General features: G+C 47.8%; 1 protein-coding gene across 1 annotated transcript in view; it reads right to left on the bottom strand.

Annotated features, from left to right (window-relative positions):
* Positions 1-18,621, bottom strand: part of EDEM1 (ER degradation enhancing alpha-mannosidase like protein 1) — a 131,183-nt gene that overhangs the window by 55,516 nt on the left and 57,046 nt on the right. Inside the window, exons 8-10 of the mRNA XM_078661665.1 lie at positions 16,786-16,956; positions 10,199-10,272; positions 1,193-1,289 (exon numbers count right to left, since the gene is read on the bottom strand). Coding sequence (XP_078517791.1) covers positions 1,193-1,289; positions 10,199-10,272; positions 16,786-16,956 — 342 coding nt within the window. The remainder of the gene's footprint in view (positions 1-1,192; positions 1,290-10,198; positions 10,273-16,785; positions 16,957-18,621) is intronic.

Here is an 18,621-nt window from a genome sequence, read left to right as displayed (position 1 = left end):
ATCAACAGTGTGAGTTTCTGCTCCTCCTCTTCACATTCCAAAACAACCTGTCCTCTCACTGGGCAGTCCCTATGTCTGAATCTCATCTCAATGTTCAGCAAAGCCCAGATCTTTCCCCATATCTCATTTAAGCGATTTATTGCATGCAACAGTTTACGACTGTACTGAAGTGTAAACTCTGGCTTTGAAAAGGTTTGAAAGGTGCCAACTCAGTGAAATTAAGTGACTGTTACTCATTTAAAAACAAAACATATCTGCTAAATCTAGAAACTCCTTTATATTCAGAATGAGGGCTAATACCAAAAATAAACATTTTAAAGCAGCAGACCACGAACAAGTCCATCTTTTCACTATGCCTCATGTGCATAGCTTCCTCAAGTGGCCCACGTCATTTGTGGCATCATCAGCACATTCTGATGTATTCACCCACAGATTTTTTAATTCTGCAACTTGTAGTTTTGCTTTTACCGCTATGAATTTATAACTAAAACTCATAGAACACAATTTATAGTGGATAAAAAAAACCTGTAGGAATTACAGAGGCAACAAAGTCTAGCAGCTATGCAGGGTTGCATATTTTAGTTATACAAGTCTGCAAGTGTGCCTCTGTTATCTGTTGTATATAAAGCCTTTGTAAGATGGAGTGCTTAAAAAAGAATTTATGTGCATATAAAAGAGGAAAGTCCAAATAAGGTTTTTTTTTGCATTCTCATACCATTTGTTGTGCATTTACATTGGAAAAAATGAACGTTCCAGAATACAAAGAATAAATATAGGACTGCATGGGCTGTTCACACTGATATGGGCCAACTTAAAACGTCTCTGTGACGACCTACTGCACACTGACTTGAGCCCTCTATTGTACATCCAACCCTTCCTTCGGGTCACACTACTGGAAATCCACCAGTGTGCTGCTGCTGCAAATGGTTGAAGGATATGCCTATGCGTTTATTACACTGTGCAAAAACAGATGGCTATAGATTTGTTGGTCTGTATGCCCATATGTCTCTTGTCTATGTAATTATACAAAAGTGAAACCCATTGGCTTTATTAATGCTCATTCAATCAGTGATGGAGAAGAACATAAGTTAGTATGGACTCTGCAACGACTCTTGGTCTGGTCATCACAGTTTAGCAAAGAACATATTTGCCAATGCAACTCAGCTCAAATTTAAAACCCAAGGATACTTACTAAATATAAATACTTGCATGTTTCGCTCAGGAAAAAGCTCTCCATACGATCCTCAATCGATTTATCAATCACGTGGTGCAGAGTTGCATATCCACACCTACAAGGGAAGAGGGAACATGCTGAGCTGAACCAGCAAGGCTTCATTACGTCAATTATTAAAGAGCACTGAGCTGATCTGGAAAACAGTAATGGTTTGTGAACAGACTACAGGACAGCTCACTGTAAACAAAGTAGATGGGATACACAGCATAATGAATATGCTACTTACCAGTATGCATCTGTTCTTGGCATGTAGGGCTGCTAACATTCATATTTATTGCATAGATCGCCGCCTAGTGTTGGGTCCGGATGATTGCACATTGTTGTCCTGGAAGAGTCTTCGAAGTATCACGAGATAGGTGGCTCCTCCCCTGGACTACAGTGCGCATGGGCATCGACTCCATCCCCAGATTGTTTTTAGCCATTTATTTATTTATTTTTAACATTTAATAAAGCGCGAACAATTGCCCGCAGGCGTCTCGGCGCTGTACTCTAGTTGACTCTCCTAACTTTGGCTTCAAGCTCTTTAAAGATTAAACAACCATGTTTTCAGCTGTTTTCTGAATGACAGGAGATTTGGGCTAGCTCTGATGGATTGGGGAAGTGTGTTCCATAGTTTCGGAGCAGCCACCAGGAAACGTCTATCTCCCCAGTTAACTAATCTGGTCCGTGGCACTACCAGATCGTTCATCTTAGCAGAACGGAGTGGCCGAGGAGGCTGATATGGCGTGAGGTGATCTCTCAAAAATTGTGGGGCTTGTTGGTGCAAGGATTTATACACAATACACAAGGTCTTGAACTTGATTCTATTCCTTACTGGAAGCCAGTGGAGATCTCTCGAAGTGTCAGTTATTGGTTCAAATCTGGGGACACCCGTGAGAAGTCTGGCTGCAGCGTTCTGTACTAGCTGCATTTTCTTGATGACCCTGATTTGGGCATTGGCGAACAAGCCATTACAGTAGTCCAATGCAGACAGGACAAGAGCGCTTACTAATGTCCTGCCTACTGATTTGGGAAGAAATGGCAAGATCTTTTTTACCAGGCGTAATTTATAGAATGCCACCGAAGTCGTCTGGTTGGCATGAGCCACAAAATTCAGGTTATCATCGAAGATGACACCTAGGTTTCTCACCTTCGGGGTTGGTTTAGGCAAGGCTCCAAAGGATGGAGGCCACCATGCCGAAGACCAGCTGGGGCTATGGTGACCAAAAGTTACCACCTCGGTTTTTTCGGAGTTCAGTTTTAAGCGGCTTGCTGACATCCATCGTCCGATAGCCAAGATTCCTGCCTTAAAACTCTCCGCTACTGTTTCCCCGTCATTTCTGATGGTCAGAATCAACTGGGTGTCGTCCGCATATGAGGTAAGGTTCATCCCGTGCGCTTTGATGGTTTTAGCGAGGTCCGACACATAGATATTAAATAGTGTCGGACTAAGGGATGAACCTTGAGGTACCCCACATGGCAAGGACAACTCCGTTGACTCAAATTGTCCCAAGGCAACTGCCTGGGACCTATCTGCCAGAAACGATGCCAATAGGTTCTTGGCTAGGCCCCGCAGGCCCATCCCCTCGACACGGTCGACCAAAATCTTGTGGTCGACCGTGTCGAAAGCGGCCGATAGGTCTAGAAGCACCAGTAGTGCTGAACCCCCTTGATCTCGAATTAGTCGGATATCGTCCGCCGCTTTAATAAGCGCCGTTTCCGTTCCATGAAACTTGCGAAATCCAAATTGTGTTTCATCGAGCAGATGGTTTTGTTCGATGAATTCCGCAAGTTGAATGTTCATGGCCTTTTCTACCACTTTGGCTAGGAATGGGAGGTTAGCTATGGGCCTGTAGTTTTTTAACTCCATTTTATCTAGGCCAGATTTTTTCAGAAGTGGCTTCAGTAAGGTTTTTTTTTAGTGAAGTGGGGAAGATTCCAGTGCAGAACATTAAGTTGCAGATTTGGGTTATAACAGGGATTAACGTGTCCATTAATGGGCGTAAAGTTTTCAGGGGGCAAGGGTCCAGTGCTGAGCCGGACTTAATGGATTTGATGATATCCTGGGTTTGATTTTCTGAAATTTCCACAAACTGCGAGAAGGTTTTGTCCGTATGTGGTATACTTATATCATCATTATTTTGTTTATCAGAGGCGGCAAATGATGAGAAGATGTCATTTACTTTAGTAAAAAAGTAGGAAGCTATTGAGTCACAGAAACTTTGTGACACTGGGGGATTCAGGTCAGGAGCTCCTCCTGCAAGTTGTTTGGTTATATCAAAGAGCCTTTTATATTAGTTATTGGAACTCTCAATTTGCTCCCTATAATATTTTTTTGGGCTTCCATGATCAGAAGTTTATACTGAGTTAAAAGCTTCTTGTACTTATCTTTGCTTTCCTCATCATAATTTATCCTCCAATGCCTTTCTTTATTTCTATTGTGGCAGTGATGGAGTGAAATAGTGTAAAGGATGTCCATGCTAATGATTGAATGCAAGAGAGTATCTGCAGCCGCTACGGGCACCGGGGAGGAGGGTGGGCGATATGAATGTTAGCAGCCCTACATGCCAAGAACAGATGCATACTGGTAAGTAGCATATTCAGTTCGAGGCATGTGGGCTGCTAAATTCATATCTATTGCATAGAATACATAGCAGTCCCTCCATTAACGGCGGTTGCCCGTGCCAGCTGCAGAAGTCTGAAAGAGTGTCTTGAGCCTGTCCTACAGCTGCTTGCTGCTTGGAATGCACATCGACACAGTAATGTTTGGTAAATGTGTGCGGTGTAGACCACGTGGCTGCTCTACAAATGTCTTCCAAAGGAATGTTCCCCAGAAGGCCATGGAGGCCCCCAACTTGCGTGTGGAGTGCGCTCTTGGGGGTATTGTTAAAGTACGTTTAGCTTTTTGATAACAGATTTGAATGCACTTAACAATCCATCTGGCTATTCCTGCTTTGGAAATAGGGTTGCCTTTGTGCTGTGCTGAGAAGGCAACAAAAAGTTGTTGTGTTTTCCTAAAGTGTTGTGTTCTGTCAATGTAGTACATCAACGCCCTCCTAACGTCCAATGTATGGAGCATTCTTTCCGCTACTGTTTGCGGGTTTTGAAAGAATGCGGGCAGGTCAATAGTTTGGTTGATATGAAACTGTAACACCACCTTCGGAAGGAATTTGGGGTTAGTGCGTAGTACTACCCTGTTTGAATGAATTTGTATGAATGGCTCCTGGATTGTGAGCGCTTGCAGATCACTAAGGCGCCTGAGCGATGTAATAGCAATGAGAAAAGCCACTTTCCATGTCAGGAACTGAATTTCGCAGGAGTGCAGTGGCTCAAAAGGTGGGCCCATCAGCCTAGTGAGGACCACATTGAGGTTCCACACTGGAGCTGGTGGTGTTCTCGGAGGAATGACTCGTTTCAGTCCCTCCAGGAAGGCTTTAATGGCAGGCACCCTGAAAACAGAGAGATGCTGCCTGTTCTGGAGATAAGCCGCTATGGCGGATAAGTGTATCCGAATGGAAGCGTACGCTAGATTGCATTTGTAAAGATGTAACAAATAGCAGATGATGTTAGGAATGGATGCATCCAGCGGGTTGATATTGTGTTCTGTACAGTAAATGACAAACCGCTTCCATTTTGCTGCATAGCAAGCTCTGGTAGTGGGCTTTCTTGCCTCCCGTATGATATCCATGCATTCAGGAGGCAGGTTGAGGTAGCCAAACTCTAGGACCTCAGGAGCCAGATCGCCAGGTTGAGCTGTTGCGGATCTGGGTGCTGAATGTCGCCATGGTTCTGCGTCAAGAGGCTTGGAGAGAGATGCAGCCTTTGATGCGGTACCACGGAAAGTTCTAGAAACGTGGTGTACCATGGTTGGCGTGCCCACGTTGGAGCAACCAGGATGAGCGTCATCGAGTGTTGCTTTAGCTTTCTTGCCACCAGCGGAATGAGAGGCGCTGGGGGAAAAGCGTACGCAAATCTGCCTGACCAGTTCATCCATATCGCATTCCCTTGCGATTCCGGGTGAGGGAACCTGGCGGCAAAGCTTTGGCATTTTGCGTTTTCCCTTGTGGCAAAGAGGTCTATCTGTGGATGACCCCACCGTTGGAAGTACGGGTGGAGTACTGATGGATGTATCTCCCACTCGTGCATTTGATGGCTGTATCTGCTGAGCAGATCCGCCATCTGATTGTCCTTGCCCGGGAGGTGTTCTGCCATGAGGAAAATGTTCCTCTGAATGGCCCACTTCCACATGCTCTGAGCCAGATGAGACAGCTGTGGCGAGTGAGTACCTCCCTGCTTCTGGATGTAGTACATGGCTGTCATGTTGTCCGTCCGGATCAACACGACCTTGTTGCACAAATGTACTTTGAAGGACTTGAGCGCCATGAAGATTGCCATCAATTCCAGGTAGTTGATGTGCAACTTTTGTTGCTGAGTTGTCCACAGTCCCTGCACCGTGTAGTGGAGCACATGAGCTCCCCACCCTTGGAAAGATGCGTCCGTTGTTAGGATAATCTGTGGCACAGGCTCCTGGAACGGTCATCCCTTGGAAAGGTTGTGTGGATTCCACCAATGCAGAGAGTTGTATGCCCGACCGGTCACCAACACTAGGTCTGTCAGTTGTCCCTGAGCTTGTGTCCACTGATTTGTCAAGCATTCTTGGAGCGGACGCATATGCAACCTTGCGTGCGGAACTATGAAGATGCAGGAGGCCATCATGCCTATCAACTGCATGAACACTCTCGCTGGTAGTGAGTGTTGCGGTCTGAACCTCTGGATCAGCAACTGAATGTTGTTAATCCTGACCAGGTTTGGCTGAGCCATAGCAGTCAGGGTATTTATTGTCGCGCCCAGATACTGCCGCACATGGGCTGGCTGAAGGTGCGACTTTGGGTAGTTCAGTGAGAACCCCAGACTGTGAAGGAGGCAAATGGTGTGGGACATGTCTGCGGCGCACTTTTGTTCCGACTTTGCTTGGACGAGCCAGTCGTCTAGGTACGGGTAGACATGTATGTTCTGTCTCCTGAGGTGCGCCGCAACTGTCGCCAGACACTTTGTAAGCACTCTGGGGGCAGTGGTCACTCCGAAGGGTAGGACTTTGAACTGATAATGCCTGTTTTCGATGGTGAACCTGAGGTATTTTCTGTGGGATGGGTGGAGTGGTATGTGAAAATAAGCATCCTTGAGGTCCAAGGTTGCTAGGAAGTCCCCTTGGTTTAGCAGGGGAAGAATCTGCTGCAGAGTAAGCATGTGAAAGTGTTCTAACAGTATATACAGGTTGAGTGGGCGTAGATCCAGAATGGGTCTGAGGGATCCGTCCTTCTTTGGGATAAGGAAGTACAGGGAATAGACCCCTGTGCCTTCCTCCCCCACTGGTACGAGCTCGATTGCGCCTTTTTGCAGCATCACCACTACTTCTTGCTGCAATAAGCGCAAGTGCTCTGCCGACATAGGACGTTGTCTTGGGGGAATGTTGGGTGGAGTGGAGGTCAACTCCAAACAATAACCGTACTGGATAAGCCGTCTTACCCACCTGTCTGTGGTGATGGATGTCCAGACTGGCAGGAACTGCTGGAGTCTCCCCCCGACAGGTGTTGGATGGTCGGGGGGCAGTGACAGAGAGTCACTGTTTGTTGGCTGCAGAGGAACGGGAGTTGTTGTTTCCTCTGCCTCTGCCCTTGGCACTATTACCCCTGTAACCCCCTCTACCCTGCTTGGGGTACGAGGATTGTGCGCCACCTTTTGTGAATTGTGTCTGTTGACCCAAGTGTCCTCTGGTAACACCGCGTGCACCTGAGCGACGAAAAGTGCTCCCCCTGAATTGTTGAGACTGAAGCGCCCCCATGGACTTAGCTGTCTCATTGTCCTTTTTAATTTTCTCGAGGGTGGTGTCAACATCTGGGCCAAACAGTCTGTCAGGATTAACGGGCTGGTTGAGTATTGTTGTTTGAATGTCAGGTTTAAACCCTGATATGCGAAGCCATGCTTGTCGCCTTAACATGACGCTAGTGTTAATCGCCCTAGCCGCTGTATCAGCCACATTAAGTGCACACTTTATTGCAGCGTTTGAAATGAGCTTTCCCTCTTGTATGAGCATTTCGGCTCCCTCCTTAAACTCATCAGGTAGGTGTTGAAGGAGCTGTTCTAGGGTGTCGTAATGCGCCCTATCATATCGTGCCAATAGTGCCTGTGTGTTTGATATACGCCAGATATTGTCAGCCTGCGCAGCCACCCTTTTGCCCGATGCCTCAAGCACTTTCGACTCCTTGTCTGGGGGAGGAGCTTCACCCGTTGTCTGGGAGTTCGCCCTTTTGCGGGCATTGGCGACCACCAACGAGTCCAGAGGCAACTGTCCCCGAATATATGCAGGGTCCCCAGGTGCTGGTCTGTATTTATTTTCGATACGTGGGTTCACCACTCTCGCCCTGGTAGGTTCCTTAAAGATCTCTGGGGCATGCTTAAGGACACCTTTTAGCATAGGAAGTGTCTTAACTGTTCTCTCTGAGACAGAGAAAGTGTCAAACAAAAAATCTTCTTCCACCGGGTCAGCATGCATGTCCACATCATGATTTGCAGCTGCCCGCTCTATTAAGGCATTGAATGCCGCCGAATCCTCAGTTGGGGATGTACGTGCGCCAAAACCCTGTGGGTCCTGTACCACCTGATGGCCTCCCTGGTCACCAGTGTCGTCATATGAGTCCTGTTGTACATCAGGGTCATTGGCAGCCGGGAAATTGTACTGGTCATCCTGGTTATCGTCCTCTCCCCCTGACTGGTTGGGGGAAGGTGATGGACTCCTCTTTGGCGGAGGCTGAAGAGGTTCAACAAGGGCAGGAATGTCCTGTGCCGGCCTTTTCTTTTTCAGTGGAATGACATAGGATTCCAATGGTTGGGAAGTGATCTTTCGTTTATAGAGGGTCAATTTCCCGGTTTCGGCATCGATGTAATGTTCAGAGTGGTCTTCTGAGGCTTGATGTCGATCCAATCGGCCACTTTGTGTCGAAGGTTCCGATGTTTCAGTGATCTTCGGCACCGATTTGGTTGCAAACGCCTTCGGTGCCACCTTCGGCGGCAGAGTGTAGAGAAGCTTGGCTGAAGTCTTCGCAGGTGCGTCCACCGGTTTCGGAGCCGACGGCGTGGGAGTTGTCGACGTCGAAGTCTTCTCCCGAATACGTTTGAGGGAGTCAGCGACCTGCTTTGTGAATGAAGCTGAGGGTTTGGTAACCGATGCCCCCATGTCCGCCACTAATCGGAGGACCTCGGTGTCGACGAGGTGGCCGGCGACGAATCTTCGGCTGCAACGGTCCGTGCCTCCATTGTAGGCTTAGTCGCCGATGCCGTTGCTTTAGATTTGGTGTCTTTGTGCCGATGCGTAGTGCTTCCGGACTTCGGGTCGTGGTCCTGTGCTGACTTGGCTTCGACTGGGCGTTTGCCTGTTGGCGCCGCAGTCGCGTCCAAAGGTGTTTCGACAGCTTTAGTGGACTTTGCTGGCGTAACCGTGCTCGACACGTGCTGGATGACCTTCTTCGAGGACGGTTCCTTGGCCACTTTCTGCGGCACTGTCGACTCGACAGCCTTCTTCGACTTCGGAGGGCGACGGAGTCGATGAGGGAGCCGGCTTTGTCATTTTTGATGGGACGTCGGCCATTTTAGGTGTCGTCGAATCCGAAGGTTTCGGTTTCGATGGGACGTCGGCCATCTTTGGTGCCGTCGATTCCGAAGGTTTTGTTTTCGGTTTCGATACGCGCAATGGCGTCTTCGCCGGTATGTCCATGACCGGGCCAGAAGGCGGGGCCGTGGATAGCGGTTCAGGGTCGTGGGTAAGGCCGAGTGGCGATCCCGTGACCTGCGGCTGAATCATGTAACTTTCGGGGCATAGCTCTTCCTCCGAGCTATCTTCCGCGGCCCCATAAACTTCTTCGTCGTCCCCTACCTCCTCGACATATTCAAGGTCTTGGCTCTGTCCTTCAACGTGTTCTTCGGGATCAGCCTCGACCTCCGTCGACGGTGGTGAAATCTGAAGATGATGGCTTCGGCCTTCTTCTGCGGGGTCGTCGAATATGTCGTCGGGCGCCGGAGCCGCTCGCTGGGCCTCGAGGCGCGCCGAAGTTTGAGCGTTTTCTTTGACCTGAACTTTGAGCAGGCCATGCAGTTGTTCTCGTTGTGGTCCGGCGAGAGGCATTTGTTACAGACTGGATGCACGTCGATATGTGGGTATTTGGACCCACAGACGGGGCAGAACTTGAACGGACTCCGTTCCATGGTAAGATCGTCGGTGTCTTGCTGCGGCGAGAGGGCCTCGATGTCCGAAGAGTTACTCGACTCCGCAGAATTCCGACCCGAAGAGTCGGATGAAGCTCGAGACCGCGCGCGAACAATACCGACGCAGGTACGAAGGCCTTTTGGCCTTAAAGAAGTAAGTTTTGTTCGATTCCGACAAGGAGACGTCGAAACCACATCCAAACCCAATGGCGGAAAAAAACAATCTGGGGATGGAGTCGATGCCCATGCGCACTGTAGTCCAGGGGAGGAGCCACCTATCTCGTGATACTTCGAAGACTCTTCCAGGACAACAATGTGCAATCATCCGGACCCAACAATAGGCGGCGATCTATGCAATAGATATGAATTTAGCAGCCCACATGCCTCGAACCTACGTTTACGCAAGTCTAACTCGCACAGTTCACTTATAAAATATACTAGGGCATGAAAAAAGGAGCTAGAATGTTCATAGGTTTCAACAAGATAATTTAATGCTTCTCTTTTTGTGCCCCTACCCGAAACACTGAAGTAGGTTTGTCCACAGTCAGCCTTTAAATAAGTAAATATCTATTTGAGCGTCAATCAATAAATTTAGAATTAGGAATGATAAAAGGCAAGTTTCTAGAAATCAGAGATAACCTGGGAGAAGCCAAAATATAGTTTAGCCATGGAAGACAAGCTAAAATGTTAGATAATTAATAGAGAAAAGTCAACCCAAATACTAACTTCACTTTCGTGTGATTCTCCAGGCTCTGCAGAATGTCCATGCCCACATGAAGGTAGAAGGGATTCTTTGTAGCCTGGGGAGAAGACAACACATTTCAGTGGAAGGAATAATTTATTCCAAGCTGCATCAAAGAGCACACATCTCGCCCAGCTCTATGGTTGAGACAAGTCCCACATAGAATCAGGATTTATGGATCACTAAAATAACAAGTCACTTACCTTCAGTAATAATGTATCGGTAAGAGATATTACCAGTTATAGAATCCTTACCTTAGAATTACCCCCAGGCGTCAGACTGGATCCGGAGAAGTTTTTTCTTAGCAGTACCCCTGCGCGTCCGTAGCTGGTGTCGGTCGACTCCACGTTCATCGTTGGCATGATATTGCAATATCTACTTAGATGCCGCCCCTGCGTGCTGGAGTCAGTTCTGACACGACTTTCCACTCCAGAAGCGCAGAGCCATGCAAGACACTGACCACTGGTGCACATAACTAGGGCCCTGTAAGGGAGTCCATCCCTAGAAATCAGTTTGCAGAACAGGGACGCAGGGTGGAGCGGTACGGAATATATCACTACTAATATCTCTTACAGATACATCGTTACTGAAGAAAAGTAATTTGTTCACCTGAAAGAGACCGTAGTTATATATTCCTTACCTTAGAATAGATATCCCAGCAATACGAACCTCAGAGGTAGGTCTGCGAACCAAGTTCACACCAGGAAATCTTGGAGAACAGTAGGCCGAAAAAGCCATCTCTCCGGACTGGACTGTCCAGGCAGTAATGTTTTTTGAATGTGTGCAGGGATGCCCCCAAGGCTGCCTGGCAGAGGTCAACCAGCGGAACTGCACGCCCCAAAGCAGTAGTAGCTGCCATCGCCCTGGTAGAGTGGGCGTGAAGTCCTTCTGGAGGTTCCTTTTTAGCCAAAGAATTACAGATCTTAATGCATCGGACAACCCATCGAGAGATGGTACGTTTGTGCACTGCTCGACCTTCTTGGCGCCCACATAACCCATGAAGAGCTGATCATCCACCCGGACATCTTTGGTGCAGTCAAGATAGAAAGACAGCTCATGTTTTGGATCCAGACGGTGGAGTCTCCCCTCCTCTTTGGAAGGCTGCAGAGGTGGAAAGAATGTGGGCAATGTGATGGTCTTAACTATGTGGAAAGAGGTAACCACTTTGGGCAGAAAAGAGGGCCTAGTATGGAGAACTACTTTGTCCAGATAGACAGCAAGATAGGGAGGCCTGGAAGATGAGGCTTGAATCTCACTCACACTGGGAGCAGAGGTGAAAGCAAGCAAGAAAGCGGTCTTCAAAGTGAGGAGATGAAGAGGACAATTATGTAATGGCTGAAAGGGAGCACACATAAGATAAGTAAGCACAAGGTTCAAGTCCCACTGGGGCATTACGAAAGGAGGAGGAGGAAAGAGATAAGTAATGCACTTCAGATACCTGTTAACAATCGGGGACTTGAAAAAAAAAAAGGCTGATCAGAAAGGCGAAGAAAGGCCGAAATGGAAAAAAGATAGACTTTCAGAGTGTCCAGAGCAGAGCCCTGCTGGGCCAAAGAAAGAATGAAGAGGAGAATCTCTGAAAGAGGGGCATAGAGGGGACCCACAGCCTTTGCTGTGCACCATGCCACAAATTTGTTCCATCTACAGGTGTATACCATTTTAGTGGATGGACGCCTGAATACCAAGATGACGTTACAGACTTCGGGAGGAAGGTTAAAAGCAGTCAACTGTCACCGCTCAATCTCCACGCAAGGAGGTGGAGACTAGACAGGCTCGGGTGGAGGACCGTCCCCTGATGCTGCGACAGAAGATTCTACCGAAGATGCAGTCTGATCGGAGGATCGATGGCCATGCTCAAGAGCTCGGGGTACCAGTCTCTTCGTGCCCAGTCCGGACCAACAAGAGTTACTTGGACCTGGTCACGTTTGATCTTCTTCAGCACTCTGGGTAGAAGTGGTTCAGGCAGAAAGGCGTACAGGAGCCCGCAATTCCACTCATGACGAAAGGCGTTGCAGAGCGAGTGCCAAAGGCAAAGAGCCTCTTGACAAAGGGTCTACGACCACACTCCACCCGGTTTGTTGCAGTACCACATGGCTGTAGTGTTGTCCGTGAACACCTGCGCTACTCTTCCTTTGACAGAGGGAAGAAATGCCTACAGTGCAAGATGGATCAGGCAGAGCTCCAGAGGGTTGATGCTGAGCTCGGACTCCGCCGGAGACCAGAAGCCTCAGATCTCTGCCTCCCCCATGTGGCCGCCCAATCCCAGAAGTGACGCAGCCATCACTACTGTGAACTCTGGTTGGAGAAGGGAGAGGGATCTGCCGCGGACCACAATCCTGGTTCATGAGCCACCACTGCAACTGACTTGCAGTCCCCTCAGATCTGGACGACATCGGAAAGATTCCCCATATGCTGCGCCCACTGGAACTTTAGGTCCCACTACAGAGCTGGTATATGCCAACTAGCATGATCTACCAGCAGGATGCAGAAGGCGTTGAGGCCCAGCAGCCTCAGGGTTATTCCCACAAATCTTTGATAGAGGCTGAAGCATCGATATCATAGACCAGATATCCAAGACTCGCTGCTCAGGAGGTTAGACCTTAAACTGTGCTGTGTCCAGAACCGCTTCAATGAAAAGGAGCTTCTGAGAGGGAATCGGGTACGAGTTCGGAACGCTGATAGTGAACCCCAGCAAATGCCGAAGTCTGGAGGTGGGAAACGACAGCTTGGGGCGCGCTTGCCTTCAACAGCCAGTCAGAGATAGGGAAAGACCGGAACCCCTGATCTGCGTAGATGAGCTGCGACCACTGCCATCACTTTCATGAACACCGGAAGGGCGCTGGCAGGGCCAAAAGGGAGCATGGTGAAATGAAAATGCTCATGGCCTACCGTGAACCGTGGGTAACGCCGATGGGCAGGCAAGACGGGGATGTAAAAGTAAGCGTCTTGCAACGCTACCATCCAGTCTCTAGGGTCGAGGGCAGACTAGACCTGAGCCACGGTTAACATCTTGAACATCTGCTTCCAAAAGAAGCGGTCAACGTCCCTGAGGTTTAAGATACGATGCAGGCCTTGGTCCTTCCTGGGCACCAGGAAGTAGGGAGAGTAGCAACCACAACCTACTTCTGGCACAGGGACGCTTTCTATAGCTCCCTTGGCCAAGAGAGCCATAACTTCCTGGCGGAGAAGGGCCAAATGATCCTCTGACATGCAATGGAGTGTAGGTGGCATGGAGGCAGGGGTAGTCTTGAAGGGGAGGAAGTCGCCCCTTCGGACTTCCTGCAATACACACCTGTCCGATGTGATGTTGCGCCAGTGGGAGAGGTGAAGGAAGATCCTGCCGTCCACTGGCAGGTGGTGGCCCTGAAAAGTCAGACTAGGAAGGTTTCAAGGCTGCTGCAAGGGGGGGGAGGGGGGAGAGATGGGGGGGGAGGGGGGGGGGGGAGGGGGGGAGGGGGGGGGGGGGCATTGGTGGACTGGCCCGCTTGCTGGCCCCAGACTTACGCGTCGGGTCCCAGGTCCCCGGATGCACAGAGGCCTGGTAGCTTGCGCAGGTCTGTGGCTCTGGGTGGAACGTGTTGGGGCACCCCTTCCGTAGCCACAAAAGCAGACTGCATGGGGCGAGAGGTGGCAGCGAGGCCCAAGGATCTGGCCGTAGCCCTAGAGTCCTTGAAAAGCACAAACGCGTTGTCCGCCTTGCCGCCAAACAGGCGACGTCATCAAAGGGCATGTCCAAAAGGGTTGATTGAACATCCCCAGAGAAGCCAGTGGACCTCAGCCAGGCATAGCACCTCAGGGCTACTGACGTAGAAATCCAGCCAGTCGGAGGTATCCAGTCCACACCGGATGGCAAACTTTGTTGCATCTCGACCCTCTGCAAAAGTATGGGTGAGCATGGCCTGGGCAACCTCCGGGCCCTGTGGCAGCACTCGGGCAACAGTGTCCCACACGGAGTGCGTGTAACGGCACAAGACGCATGCAGTGTTCACTGACCGCAGTCCTAAGCTGGTGCAAGAAAACAATCTACCCAAGAGGGTCCAGCTTCTTGGATTCCCTGTCTGGGGGAGCAGTAGGGAATGCGCCTTTTGATGTTGAGGCTTGTCCACCAAGCTCTCGGGGTAGGGTGGTGGGAGAGGAAAAGTGGGTCGCCCGGTGGAGTAGGGCAATCATGCTATCCACAGAAGCCCCTGTGCTGGGCTTGGAACAAGTGCCTTGAAGGGTGCCAGTGAGGGCCTCATTAAAAAGCCACAGCGTAGGAGGCCCCCTCCTTCGTAGACCCAGTATGGGGAGAGTGCATACTAAGGTCTGGTGAGCTGTCCAGACCACTGGCCTCACCGAACTCCTCTCGCCAGTCCGGGTCCTCAAGTTGGTCTGCTACAGGGTCACCAGACCCCTCCCAGTCTTCCTCAGCCTCCTCTGGCTGCCAGTCAGTTGACAATAAAAACATACAATAAACTGCGCATTTCGAAACCACCTTCAGAGCTGCAGGAGTAAAAGGAGATGCAGTCTAGTGGTTACGTTGTCAATCGTAGAGCCAGTAACCCTATGATACAAGTGCTGCATCAGCCCATAGACCACAATTTACTAAGATCTTTAGTTCCAGAATGGGAATAGAGGGAACTCTACTGAGCTGCTTTAAATATTTACTTTCTTCAAGATCTTACTGTGTGAAGGCTCGACTCCTACGAAGCTCCTTAACTTCAGTGAGGATCAGGGCAATGGTCTATTTCTTCACCTAACCTATTCACTTCAACAGGGAGCCTCTTGCAATAATCCTTTAGGACGCATCCATTTCCATTCATTAAAATGCAAACACTCCGCTTTACCACCAAGTGTCTGAGCTATCAAACTTACCAACTGTAAAGTCCTTTCTCTGTGATTTAGGAAACTGGACGTAATCACTCTCCTTGAAAATGAACCCTACAAAGATTGAATTTCTTCTCCAAAGATGACTGAACGCTTTTCACCCTTTATTCATCTTTCCAACTGCAGTTCCACTTGCCAAGGCGTTTGGCTATATCTTAGTCAAAACACTCTCCATACATTACCACATAATCAAACTAACCGAATCATCATCCTATCAACACTCCAGGTCTTCAAAAAATTATAACTGACCATTCTCCACACAGACTTCAGATCCGCAGGGCAGGCCCTTGTTCTCAACCATCTAAAAGCTACAAACGCTGCCTTCGAGCTATTCTACAAGCAGCAGCTCGGCTACTGAAAAAACTCATTTATCTGATCAGACCCCCTCCATCTCAACTGAAGCAAGAGTGGATTTCAAATTTGCATCCATCATACATATAGCAATCCACATTGCTATTCCTTCCATTCTGTGCAGTAAAAAGGGGGAACAGCCTTTACGGCGCGGCTGTTACACCGCGTGCCGTTACAACGCGGTTTTTTCAACGCAAGTCGTTACCACGACTTGCGCTGGAGGGCGCTGCAGGACAAGGAATTTTTTTATTTACTATCCAACACCTTCCCTACTGTACGTAGGCTGGTGTTGGAATAGTAAATAAAAAAATTCCTAAGTCCGCACCCCCTCCAACGCAAGTCGTGGTAACGTCTTGCGTTGAAAAAAACGCGTTGTAACGTCTTGCGTTGAAAAAAACACGTTGTAACGGCACGCGGTGTAAAAACACACGTTGTAAAGCCGTACAACCAGTAAAAAGACATGTGTACATCAAAGTACTAGGGATAGAGATTGTCTGATTATTGAAATTCAAAAAGTCAAACAAACCCAAACTACGAGCTCATAGACTTTTGGAACTCTATACCAGACTATGCAAGGCTAAATTCAAAACTTTTGGCTTTCAGGACACATAAAAACCTATATGTTCAGATATTACCTCCATGACTGACTTAAGTATAATTCCTACCAGTGGTGTTTTGGAACACCATAATACACTTACAGTAAAGCATGTTGCTCTAACACTCCATTCTCAATGCCCCTACCCTATGCTCATTCTTCTATGCTAAATTCTCTTTATAACAAACTGCCTTTGTCAATTGCTACATGAAAAGCGCTGGTTTGTCCTGTGGCTAAGCATGCACTATATTTAATACTTTAATTACAGAACAAATAGCTTACGTCAATGTAAGCTTCTCTTCTCGACTATGCCCTCTTCCTCGGTTCTGCTATGTACAAAAACAAAGGCATGTGAAAGTTGGAGGAAGGACTACATAAAACGCAGGATTTTAAGCACCACACATATGGAAGATATGGCAGGGAAACAAAACTGCATTTTTGGAACACACATCATTTTCCCTGACAGGCCACAAACCTTTTATATTTACCCTAAATGGTAAAAGTTGAGGAAGACAAAAGAACAGATTGGAATAATCATCAATCAATCATTCAGAATACTGATTTAAAGGAACAACGCCTCAAATACAAATTAGTTCAATATCATGAAAATGCCACCAAAAGAACTCAGGCCCTTGGACACTCAGTCAATCGCATGCTTGATATTTGCATTCACCACTAATTCTTGCCACAAGTGAAGATAATGACTACACACCATGCAACAAATGGGTAGCTTGTAAATGGCAGGAGCTGGTTTAATACCTGATACAGAAGATAAGTTGATTCCACTAGCTCAGGCCGCAGAGGGTAAAAGGCGACATCTGGTGCCTGCAGCTGCCAGTTATACCTCTCTGGCAACGCTCCATATCGCTTCCAAATAGCATAGTAGAAAGCATGCAGGCAAATGGCGTCTTCTATGTCTCCTTTCAAAACCTAATAGAAAAGCCAACAGATCGAAGTCTTAATGTCTGTGGTGTACATCGACTGAAAAGTGATCCGGCTACATATTAGCAAAAATAATAAAACTGCAGTTATGGTACATAATCATTTTCTGGTCAATTTTAACTGGTTTTAAACATATGGCTACAAAGATCACATCCATGGTCAGAAACCTCAGTACAGTATTAATGGGGATTCCATTTTCATGCAAACACACTAATGTTAAAACTCTTGGGGCACTGGTATTACAGAAGGGGTTGCAGATCTGTACAGCAACCACGCTGTAATAAACATTGCACCAGACACAAAGTTAGCAGGCATGCCATGAAAAAAAACTGTCATTACACACATTTTTACGCAACATGGTGCCAGGCAAATCGATTAACGCCCAGGCGAGTGAATGTGGTAGCTATCAGTAAAAGTGATTTCAAAAAGGGGGTGGTGATGGACAGAGTATCTGAGTTAATCAGAACACTCCTACCCAGTCAACAGATCAGGGCTTGATCCATCACCGTTTTTTAGCTCACTGCACCATCCCAGTTCAGAACCTGGCTATATGCAAATTAGTCTGTCCCTGGCCCAGTGCATCATGGGAACAGGGCAGACCAAACTACCAAGCCAATTCTTCACTGGAAAGGAAACAAGCTTCCGGGGACCGGTTTCTGGCATTACAGCCGTCTTCGGCCCGGCTTACTTGAATCCTGATGGTGCAGTGAGCAAGGGACTCATGTCTGAGCATACCCTTCCACACTTGTGGTGGCCAAAATAATTTCAAAAAGGGGGTGGTGATGGACAGAGTATCTGAGTTAATCAGAACACTCCTACCCAGTCAACAGATCAGGGCTTGATCCATCACCGTTTTTTAGCTCACTGCACCATCCCAGTTCAGAACCTGGCTATATGCAAATTAGTCTGTCCCTGGCCCAGTGCATCATGGCAACAGGGCAGACCAAACTACCAAGCCAATTCTTCACTGGAAAGGAAACAAGCTTCCGGGGACCGGTTTCTGGCATTACAGCCGTCTTCGGCCCGGCTTACTTGAATCCTGATGGTGCAGTGAGCAAGGGACTCATGTCTGAGCATACCCTTCCACACTTGTGGTGGCCAAAATAATTTCAACAAGCATTTGCAATGCAATAGGTCTCGCATTAGGAAAGTTTGAGCTATTGGTATTGTAAATGACAATTTTTTTCTTTATGTATTGGTTTTGAAAATAGCGAAATGAATAGCTTTTTCATTTACAATGCCAATAGTTTTAACTTTTGCAAATGTGACACCTATAGCATTTGTAATGCAATATGTGTTGTATTTAAGTGATAGAGGCCCGAGTCATCCAGGCCTTTTCTGAGCCCAGATTTTCAGGAGCAAAATCAAATTGTAATTATATTTTCTAAGAAAAAAAGTCTTGTTAGTTTGCTTGTCGAAGACGGCTCTTCTCTGTTACTAAGAAAACGCTTTTTATTATGCATTTGACTTTCCCATGCTTCAAGTGGGGGTGCCAATGTTGAAACTGAAAGTTGATCCAGGTGGCACTGCATTTGGACTAAATTATTAGACATATTTTCCTTGTTAGTAACAGGAGTCGCACTCCAGCCTTGCGGTCTGAAACAGTTTTGTTTTTATTGTTATTAAATGAGACAACATAAACGTGCTTGTCCC

The sequence above is a fragment of the Lissotriton helveticus genome, chromosome 9 (assembly GCF_964261635.1).
Source record: "Lissotriton helveticus chromosome 9, aLisHel1.1, whole genome shotgun sequence".
Lineage (NCBI taxonomy): Eukaryota > Metazoa > Chordata > Amphibia > Caudata > Salamandridae > Lissotriton > Lissotriton helveticus.
The sequence above is the reverse complement of the archived record's forward strand: the minus strand, read 5'-3'. Positions and strand labels throughout refer to the sequence as shown.